The sequence below is a fragment of the Camelus bactrianus genome, chromosome 19 (assembly GCF_048773025.1).
Source record: "Camelus bactrianus isolate YW-2024 breed Bactrian camel chromosome 19, ASM4877302v1, whole genome shotgun sequence".
Lineage (NCBI taxonomy): Eukaryota > Metazoa > Chordata > Mammalia > Artiodactyla > Camelidae > Camelus > Camelus bactrianus.
The window spans coordinates 6,741,206-6,752,091 of record NC_133557.1 but is presented as its reverse complement, the minus strand read 5'-3'; the positions used below and the strand labels follow the sequence as shown (position 1 = coordinate 6,752,091).

Here is a 10,886-nt window from a genome sequence, read left to right as displayed (position 1 = left end):
AGAATCCTACCCAACTCAAGATTTTTCCAAGGATTGAAATGAAATAGAGTATGTAATAAAAGCGCTTGGCACAACATCTGGCAAAGAGTCCCAGGAACATTCACTGTTATTATGGAGGTTAGATGTTTTCTATAAAGAACCAGAATACACAATTGCTGTCAGAGCATAGTTATAAGGAGTCTGATTCTGACTTAATAAACAATACTTAAATAAAAGGGTAGCAATCCCAACTAGAATGAGATTATGTTCCAATGGAAGAGCAAGGGCCATTCCCCAGGGAACACCCAAGAGGCAGTTCCTCCTCCAGGAACCTGACTTTTATGGTCTCTGCTCTTAGGACCTTGTAACTACAGGCACAACTATCTGTGGAAAACTGCTCACGTGATGTATGTTAAAGAGAATGTGGCTGATCTCCATGGATATGGTAAAGATGCATAGAATAAGTGGGAAAAAAATTACAGAACTGTATCATGGGCGTCCGAGGTTTGTTTTTTTTTTTTTTTTTTTAAAGGATATAGACATGTGCTTAGGACATTTCTAGAAGGGTACACGAGAGACTTAGACAAGGTTGGGGACCGGGCCTTTTACTCCCCTCTACCACTGCATTTGGATTTTTCCCCCCTTACTGGTAGCCTCATTACCCTTATAAAAAGGATCAAATATTTGGTTTGGCCAAAACTTCCTGGTCTGAGCTTTGCAACACTGCCCAGGATAAAGCGTTATGTATTTCCTCATATTTTCACTGCCAAAACCTAAGAACTTTAATTAGAAGACTGGACTCCCCGCCTACCTTTCCATTGTAAAATGCACCTCATCTTGGAGGCTGCTTCAGGTGCCCCCTCTCTGTCTCTCATTGGCTGAGTCCTAACCTAGTTTTTTCCCCATATGTTCTCACTCCATAGGTGATCTCATCCAGTTCCATGGCTCTTAGATATTGGCCCAACACTGACTCCCAAATTTCTAACTATAGCCTCGACTCCGTTTCTGAACTCCAAAACTGCACACTTCAATTGCTGACTCAACATCTCCACTTGGCCAGCAAGCAGACATCCAAAATTTAACATATCCAAAGTTGAGCTCATCTTCCCCAATAACCTAGCTCTACCCACAGCCCTCCAAATCTCAGTTGATGGCACTTCCAGACTTCTAGTCGGTCAAGTCCGTAACTTCAGAGTAAAAGAATGACTGGAAAGCAGTCTGGCACACAATGCCAGTTATCTAAAAACAAAGGAAGTCCTGGGTATTAGGATCAAAGATATCATATAATCACTAAACTGTTTTCTGAAATATGTTTAAAGTTAACTTTTAAGTCTAGCATTTAGATTTTGACATTTTAATTTCTTTTGAATATAAATCACTTTTTGCAAGCTAGGGAACAAAATCAAACTAAGGCAGTCTAGTCCTCTAGAGATCTAGGCCAATTCTTATGGCCTTCAGCAGAATGACATCATAACACAAGGTGCTAACAATGGGTTTATAAACTCTAATAACTGCTTATCTACATTTTTCCTTAGGAAACAGCCAAAAGTCCAGTCCTTAAAAGCATGATCTACAGAACATCTTCATCTACAAAGGACAGAATGATCCAAATTATATGCTGGCCAACCTATCACTTTACCAGATCAGAGCTGGCCAAGGATTTGTGAATAAGGAGAAAGTGTTTACATTTTGAAAACTTGCTCTGAGGGTTGAAAAACTTCCTGGTTGCTGTTAATAAGCAAGTAAAAAATATTACAGATGCACTCACACTGATATTGATCTTGCCAAGGTCTTCCACTAGAACACAAAGTGAGAGGCGAGTATGGGGATAAGACACTTAGAGACTTTCAAAATAACTTACTTACTAATAAGAAATCTGACATACTGCATTCTTCCATTTGCCACAAGAACATATTGACAATGAGGACTAGTTAAAAGAAATGCTCAGCTCTGAAAAGGGTGGTGGCAGCAACACTTTCCACTAGAGAAAAACCTCCCACTTTTCCATACAATTCACACTGCTACTCTTCCATGATACACATTCATGTAGGAAAACTTGTCAGGGGTTTTAGCCAGGGCCAGGAGATGAAAAAGGGAGACTGTCCTAACGAGCTGGTTGTCAGCTCAGTTAACATCTTTAGGATGGACCCATATAATCTGGCCACGGTTTTGTTAAACATCTGCAACTGCAGAGCTCCTCAGCCCTTAGCCATAGTTTCTGCTCAGTGTCTTAAAGCTGGGCTCGGTCTCATCTGTGACTCTTCTCGTCAGGACTGAGGTGGGTGCTAGTCATCAAAGTCTGGAATGTCATCGTAGGAGTAACCCCGGTAGCCTTTGGATGCGTAGTAGGCGATGCGCAGGTGGTAAAATCCTGGCAGGAACACCAGGATGCCAATGATCAGGACAGGAACGGCTCGGTCTGCCCCCTGGTGGCAGAAGGAGGAAAGCACATCAGTTCCTTGCAAGTAATACATTTTAGAATAAAATAAAGCAAGGGTCCAATGCAAAGATCAGTTATTTTACACTTTTCAGAGCATTTTCTTTGGGTGGTACACTACCAAGGGGAAAGGTTTATGTCTCTTTTCCTCCTTATCAATTGCAGAAAAACTGCAAAGTACAAAAAGTTAGAGAAATTATCCATGTTCATCCATAGATATTTTGGCTTATTTCCTTCCACTCCTTTGAAGTTTTTAGTTGTGAATACACCATACTCTGTTTCTGAGACAAAAATTTGGGACAAATTTGGCAATTACAACAAACAATTGCCAAAATACTACTAAAAGCTCTTAACTGGGGGGACAAAGGGAGGTAGGTGAAATGGGTGAAAAGGTGGTCAAAAGGTACAAACTTCCAGGTATAAAATAACTAAGTCCTAGGGGTATACGTAGAGCATGGTGTCTGTAGTTAATAATACTGTATTATATACGTGAAAGTTGCTGAGAGAGTAGATCTTAAAAATTCTCAACACAAGAAAAAAAATAGCTATTTGTGGTAATGGATGTTAAATAGACTTATTGTGGTGATCATTTCCCAAAATATACAAATACCAAATCCTGCTGTACACCTGAAACCAATAAAATGTTGTATGTCAGCTATGACATGTAACATTCCACCATAATGGATGTTACAATCTTACTTAACCAGACCCCAGACAGCTGGATACCTTCTGTAACTGCACAGAATACCACAATAAACTTCAGCGGTTTGCCTGGTCTTCCAGGTTATTTTCTTAGGATATATTCATTCCCACAAGCACAATTCATAGGTCAGAGAGGGAGGAATGGTATTTAGTTTCTTTATTAATAGGGCTTCAACTTTTGGGGGCGTTCCATGAGGGCAGGGACTTTGTTCATCCCTGTTATCCCCAGCTGTGTCCAACATATAATAGAGGCTTAATAAATCTGCTAAATGAATGGATTCACCTTTACAAAACTGCTTTGCCTCTCCTGCGTAGGTGCAGTTTTAAATGTTTATACAGTTAAATTTATTCTTCTTGTTCTTTGTGATTTTTCCCGTTGTTTTTAAGCTTAGGAAGATTTCCCTAAAGACTTGCACCTAATCTAAAAAATCTTCTTTTAACAGGGCTATTTACACAATGTATATTGATAGGCTATTTGATCAATGTAAGTTTGGCTGTTTCATTCAGAAACGGAAATAGGATTATTTCCCTCATATGGTTCTAGTGAAAACTAAATGAGGTGACACACGTAAAGCAAGTAGCCCCAGCTGGCACACATGACTCAGTGAACGCAAGCTTAAAACCAAGGGAAGAGAACTTGAAGGGCACTACCTGAGCATTAAAAAGAATAAAGTCTACAACTCTCACAATTAACATGCTCGGTACTTTTTCTATCATCTTATTTTATATTTTCTACTTTTCTGCTTCTTTCACTTTTTGCAGGATTTCGACTGTACATCCCTAGTGGGATAGATCCCAAGGGTTAAAAGAATTGCAAAGGAAACATACAGTGCATTCAGCCTTCTTTTACTTAGCATTAATTCTGCTGTTATTTTGAAACTATTATACGTATAATGTAGAATAAGGGATGTAAGTAACTATATCAATATCATTAGGACAGATATACATACCTAAAATCAAAGAAATTAAGTTCAAACTCTAGTCTTAAATTTGCATGGCAAATATCTATATATTATACTACATCTACATGCTATTATATCTATACAATATGATTTTCCTTTGTTTTCTAAAAGATACCTATTTCCTAACTCTGTCACTGAAAAGGCCTAGGAACAATGAAACCCAATAGCAATGAGAACGATTAATGTCCAGTTTGTGATCTCTAAGTCTATCTCCCATAAAGAAACCAGGGCTCCTTAGAGAAATGGCTATTTACAAGCTGGGGGGACAGGAAATCTATAGCTGGGCCTGGGATAACTTGCTGAGCAAGAAAGCTGTTAAAAGCTACCTGGGTCAGCTTTAAAAGACACAGGAGTAACTTGAAGAGGCTCCTGCTGAGCAAACATGGGACAATTTATATATTAAAAAGTATACAGACTGCAGTTGACTGAAACACAAATATGTAAAAAGGTGATGAGCTTATAGTGACACTAGCAATTCTGTGGTCACCTTTTGAGGTTGCTAGGTATAATTTCATAAAAGTTGATAATTAAAGAGAAATCATCAAACATTTTTCCTACCTTCACTACACACACTGCATTTCAGGGTAGCCAAATAGTGGATTTGAGAAAGTTCTAGAAGAATTTTAGCTGATAAATGCAGAAAATGTTAGAACTGGACTCATCAGTGCAAAGGGTAATGGGGCATAACTCCTTAATGAATGAATTAGACTGAAGACATGTGAAACCAGTAGTCAATCTTAATATCAAATAAAAATTTAGACAACCATTATGTGCCTCCTAATGTAATGCTATATAGCAATGGTTCTCAAAGTGTGGTCCTTGGACCACTACCATCACCTGGGAACTTGTCAGAAATGCAAATTCTCATGCTAAACCCTAGACCTACAAAACTAGAGCCTCTGGGACTAGGGTCAGGGAACTTGTGTGGGAACACGTTTGCCAGGTGATGCTGACAGACACTGAAGTTTGAGAACCAGTGTGCAATAGCAATTACACAGCAACCCCTACGAAATATTCTTTCTAAAATAAAACTAAAGTAGATCTAAGCAAGTCCCTAAATCTAACAGTTTGCCAGATATATGAGAAATAGAAAAACAAGGTAAATGATATTAAGCTAGCACCCCAAGATTTATGTAAAAACTGTTAGAGATGCATACTGAGGATGCACACTTATGAATTTATCAGCAAATGCAAATCTGGTATTTTCTTTAGTTTACCAGAAAAAAAGTTGGGGGTGTAGATGAAACAAAACATAACTGTTGATGCTCTGTGGGGTACACGTGGCAGGGGTTCATTAAATTATTGCACCTACTGTTTTGAAACGTTTGCAATAAAAAGTGAAAAACTAGCTCACAGCGAAGAAAAATGTGACAATGAATATATGTATATTCATATATAACTGAAAAATTGTGTTCTACACTGGAATTTGACACAATATTGTAAAATGACTGTAACTCAATAAAAAAGTTAAAAAAAAACAGATAAACAACAAGGACCTACTGTACAGCACAGAACTATATTCAATATCTTGTAATAAACCATAATGGAAAGAAAAAAATTTTTTTAAATAAAAATCTTGTAGTTTCACCAAAAAAAAAGTGAAAAACTAAAAAAACTATTAAGTGATTTTCTTAATTAACACCTTTATCCTTATTTCTAAAGTAGTCTTTGATAAACCACGCAAGGTGAAGTGATATTTGTTGCATGTGGATTTCACCTCTATTCTCAATTTTTACATCACGAATAGACCCCTGCTCCTGCCCCCAGGGTTAGCACTGCATGCTGCAATGAAACTTGACTGAAGGCACAGTCCTGAAGTTAGACGGTCAAGCTTAAATTGCCCCAAGTAAGCATCTGGCAGCCACATAATTTATTTATAGCTAAGGACCTAAGGCAAATTAGATACACTTCTAAAAGCAGCCATTTTATTGTGACAATGCTACTATTTACAATTCCAGCGATAATGCCCACAGTTTTAGCTCCTGGCTGTGTTCCTTCTGCAGAGCAATATGACCATCATTCCCTGGCTTGGTTTGCATTGAAGAATGGACGTGAATTACCGTCAATATTAGTTTAGCGCAACTTAGACACTTTGTAGAAGCAACTGTATACAATCCAAGAGAAAGAACCACCAAAAACCACTTTAGGTTTCTAAGGTATCATATTGAAGCTCAACAGAAACTCCAACCAAATCCAATTTATGAAATATCTGATCCATGAGCCAAACTCCTGGCTTGGTCAGCAGCCCCAGACCTATACAAGCCTCACCGTTTCTCCTCAAGCACTGACTACAGCAGTACGTCTGAGGAACTGCAAAGCTGTAACAGCAAGCAGCATTCTACTCTAGTCGTGGCCTTCGTCAGTCAAGAGTCTTTAATGCCAGGCTCAGCTTTGCTGTTCCAAACTATGATGGTAGGAAAATTGCCCCATATCCAGAGGGAAAAATGTGCCTACCAGCCATACCCACCTTACAGGAACTGTGGGAGAATCTGTTGTGGCTCAAAGAAAGAAACACATCTTATTATCAGAGAATAAAATCCAAAAGAAAATCCCTTTCTCTTTCCTGCTGGAATCTGCTGTACCAGATATGAATGTAAAACAATAGAGTCCTGGCTCACATTTTAAACATCTCATGGCTTTCCCACCAGCCCCTCCACTTACCCCTTTGCTGATATAGCCCGCCAGCAGGAGGGAGCCTATGATAATGAGAAAGGTGCCAATCAAAAACAGCACTGTAGCAAGTGCAATGGCCTTGTATGGGATCTTAGGGGGGCTTTTCTTAAACTGGAAGAGAAACAAAAAAGACAAGGAAGAGCATTATGAATACACCAGGGCTTAGACACTTTAAAACAGGGAGGATAAGAAGAACCAATCTGGATGTTTCGTGTGTCTTGAAGTAAGTCCTACTATCCAGCGTAGCTCTGGGGGAGAAGGGAAAAGCACAGGCAGCAGCTGACGCTCCAGTTAAACTGCGCTAACGGTCACTCGAGGGAGTCCCAGCAGAATGTTACTCTTTCTAGTTCTAGTCTCATTCTACAGACCATTCATTGTACCATAAAAAAGCTTTCTTCTTACAAAAACAAAAGGCACTTTGTGGTCATTCATTAATTACACGTGTTTATTATGTGCTTGGCACATGGAAGGCTAATCCATGGGGATGAAGAGTGAGTATCACGCTGTGGAAAAGTAAGAAAGAAAATAAATGACTTCTGGCATTCAAAGCTAAGTCAGCATGCAGTCAAATGTTTTAGAAACAACTTTTTCTAAAGCATTAGTTGCCTGCCCCTCAGGGCAAGTAACCTCCTTATTAACAAGTTCAATTCAAGGTTAAGATTCAGAGACAGATTACTAAGGTTTGGCTCATGTTGTATCTGACCTAACTGGCTGGAAGCTTCTGAGATGTACTTAAAAAAAAAAAAAGAAAGAAAGAAAGAAAGAAAAAGAAAAACTCTCTCCTTCAAGGGTGGATCCAAAAAGTCAAACAATAATTGATCTGTTTATATTTAAAAGGATGGGTTCCTGCTATTTCCTCCTTGGTCCTGGTTCCACCTAAAATATTCTATTCTAAGGGGAAGTGGGCAAAGGGAATGCTAGTATCTTATATGCAATGAAGTAGTTTATAAACAATGATGAGGGTAGGACACAAACTTAATATTCTGTCTTACTTACTGTTTGCCACAAAGAATACCTTTAATAAATTGGATCTCATGACATCAGGAAAGAAGGAAGACTCCCACAATCTGCTGGCTTTAGCAGTTAGTTTCTCCCTTAAAAGATGAACTGGTTTTGACTAAAGTGTAAACAAACCAATGACACAGTCCTTAAAAAAATTCTACTTAGCAAAATGCAACCTGATTATTTTCAGATAAACTCAATGAAATTTGCAACTACTGGACTCTGGCATTTTACAACTAAAATTTCTTAGAAATGGACAATATTTACATTGGTTCAAAACTGCTCTGCCACAGTCCCTTCTTCTGCAGGCTATGGCTGAAAGAATCTCACAGATGAGTTTCTTTCTTGCAGCTCCCTCTAATCCTTAGGGACAGTTAGCAAAACCTCCACCTGGAAGGTCTTCCTGCTAACTCAGCAGAAACAGAGCCAGCCAATCTTATCAGCTCCCTTCTGCATTTACCTGAAGGTCAATGTAGCCATCGTCTGTGCTGGAGAGCCTTGAGTATTTCACTTTACTACTGGGGATTCCAGTAGCCAGGTTGGTACGAGATGGCATCATAACACGCTGACAAAGCTACAGCCTGAAAACAAAGAAAAGTATTATTCTCTGCAGGAGACAACAATGTGTCTGCTATAGGTATTGGAGTTCCGGGCTGCAATGTCACACGAGCAACTGGCAATTTAGGCTCTGCTGTTCTTAGAACCTGGTATTCCTCTGACAAAGTGAAAACACTGTCATTATTTATCTACTCTGGTTTGTCCTAGTAGAATGAGAGTCAAGACATTTGCCAAGAAACAGATCTTATGTTTATTTTGCCACCAATGTTTCTCTGCCTCCTAATTTTTCCAAAGTCACACAGACAGTAGGTGAAAGTGGTGACTTAAGTCCACCTGACATCAAAGTCCATTTTTTCAGCCATTCTGCTATAGTATTGCCTGTCCCCTGTCCTTGCTACCAGAAACAGCAAGAGGAGTATATACTCAAATGATTCTCTTATTTGCCAGGGAGAGAGGAGGGAGGGTAGAGAATGGAATACATTTACATACGTATTTTGCCTATTTCCCTCTGATTTTCCCTCTATTTCCCTTTTAATACAGATCTATAAAGCTTCTTGTTGTAAATGTGGATAAGCTACTGGCTACCAAATCAGTGCCCTCTGACTTGCCTGTGTCTCTGCTCCACCCCAAGCACTGAAAGTAGTGATCTCACTTTCCAGGTTACTTCTACAGCTACATTAATAACAAACAAACAAACAAACAAAAACCTGAATAAAATCCGGTTTTTGTTCAAAATATTCAAAGCTGACTCCAGCAATGAAATCATGGTCATCATGACACCGGTGTAAAAGATGGTAACATTAAAAAAACAATATTTAAATTGAAAAACATTTGTAATTTGTGTACTTTTCTTCCATAAAATTACAAAGTTATACCAATGAAAGAAGTAAATCTATTTTGATTGTGAAGCTATTTGATTTCTAAAAGCGAAACATATCTTTAAAAAGAAAATTAAGTATTTCAATGAGAGTAACATAAAAAAACAAAAATAAGGACTAGCCTTCCTCTGGCATGACATTTTGCAAATAATCATCACCATTACAATGGCAGTTAACCTACCTAGTGCTAGTTAGGTGACAGGTACTGTTTTAAGTGCTTTATATATACCTAATACCGAATGAGCTGTTTTAAGTGGCCTGCAGTCAATCTAAATTAATTAGCATTATGAAGGTACTGGGGCTAAATGGTCAAGCCCCTTCTTAGTAACTATATACTGGCACAGAATTCAAGTACTGAAAAAATAAGGGTAAGCTAACATATGTTTTTCTGAAAGGGTTAGATCAAACTGAGGCAAATACTAGGTTTTTAAATGTTGCGATCCTAATTACAAGAGGATCTAAATTTAATTCTATAAACCTTAAAGTCCAAACTAACAATATGTGGGGTTTTGAGGGCATTTAATCACTTCTAATTTGTATTAGTCTTTAAAAAAAGTTTACGTACTCTGTCATTAACTATTCACACCGCATCAGAACACCAAAAGCGCAGAGCGTGAGAGAAAGAGGAGACGAATGCTTATTGGTGGCAAACAGTAAGAATTCTAAAAGAGTAAAGGAAAAATGTAAACCGATGTTTTCTAAGTACCAGTCTAAGCTCCCAACAGGCTTTTTTTTTTTTTAACCAGTTTCACCGCAACCCCTAAATTTCCTCAGCATTTGAATGTTGCAAGAATTTTTAAAGCATCAGCAAAGCACAGTGCCTGGCACTACGTGCCGCCAATCTCCTTGCCCGCCTGCAGACCTAGCCAGGAAGAGAAATAAAAACCGATGCGAATTTAGACTGAAAGCAAAAGCCCGTTTCTGGAAGGAGGCCAGCCGTGCCCCGGGGGGGCGAGCACTCCACACCCAAGACTCGGGGCTTGAGTTCCGCGGGGAGAGCTCTCTGGGCCGCGTCGCGAGCCTGAAGTCGGGCGCTTCCGCTTTCGCCCCGCCGCACGAACGCCTTACCGGAGCCCCGGCCAGGCCGCCCGCGAACCGACAGCTTGCTCCCGGTTGGCAGCAGGCGCGCCCGAAGCCTCATGGCCCGCCTCCCCCAACTGCCGCCCCACCCCAATCCGGCGGGCGCCGGAAATGGCGTGCCGGAAGGCGGCGCGCCGGACGTGGCGTCACCGGGAGCGACACCGTCTCATTGCGCTCTCCGTCACGTTTTAGCGGTGCTCGTGTGAGCGGCCTGCTTTGTGGCGTCGGGGCCTTAGGACTACGCGGTTGGAACGCGTCCCCTGAGGTTTCGGGAGGCGCCGCAGTCTAGGCAGGCGGCCGACCACCTCTGCCCAGGCGGGCGGGTGCCTAGGGAGCCGGACCGCCTGGGTCACAGTCGGGCCCGGGACTAGTGGGCTACGTTCTTTTTTTCAGACCCTTCGAGCAGTGCAGGGAGCGCAGTGGCGCCCGCAGGAGGCGGAAGCCGAGCCGGCGAAGCTTCTGGAAGACCTGAGCTGTCCAGTGTCCCTCTGCCCAGGGCAGTAGCCTCTCCTAGAGGGGCACCACCGTCTCTACGACCCTATACCATACTGTTCTCCTGTAGTCCCACATTCTTGCTTGTTTACCGCTCCGTGTCATCAGGCCTCGCCCGTGTAA

The 10,886-nt window shown here is 40.6% G+C and overlaps 1 protein-coding gene across 3 annotated transcripts; it reads right to left on the bottom strand.

Annotated features, from left to right (window-relative positions):
• Positions 1–468: 468 nt before the first annotated feature.
• Positions 469–10,413, bottom strand: TMEM230 (transmembrane protein 230). Of its 3 annotated transcripts, none has more exons than XM_074346955.1 (4): positions 10,260–10,413; positions 8,216–8,336; positions 6,742–6,864; positions 469–2,405 (listed from the first exon to the last, which is right to left on the bottom strand). In XM_074346955.1, exons 2-4 carry the CDS (start codon positions 8,312–8,314, stop codon positions 2,265–2,267), a joined length of 363 nt encoding a protein of 120 aa, XP_074203056.1. In that variant the 5' UTR covers positions 8,315–8,336; positions 10,260–10,413; the 3' UTR covers positions 469–2,264. The 3 variants fall into 3 exon arrangements, with proteins under 3 accessions (XP_074203056.1, XP_010971030.1, XP_045364528.1); XM_010972728.3 differs by lacking the exon at positions 10,260–10,413 and adding an exon at positions 9,757–10,166; XM_045508572.2 differs by lacking the exon at positions 10,260–10,413 and adding an exon at positions 7,769–7,847.
• Positions 10,414–10,886: the final 473 nt, after the last annotated feature.

Coding starts and splice junctions, on each gene's coding strand:
- TMEM230 (XM_074346955.1), bottom strand. CDS start 8,314: ATGATGCCATCTCGTACCAACCTGGCTACTGGAATCCCCAGTAGTAAA. Junction 6,865..8,215: donor ATGGCTACATTGACCTTCAG/GTAAATGCAGAA, acceptor TTTCTCTTCCAG/TTTAAGAAAAGCCCCCCTAA. Junction 2,406..6,741: donor CGGGCTATATCAGCAAAGGG/GTAAGTGGAGGG, acceptor TTCTGCCACCAG/GGGGCAGACCGAGCCGTTCC.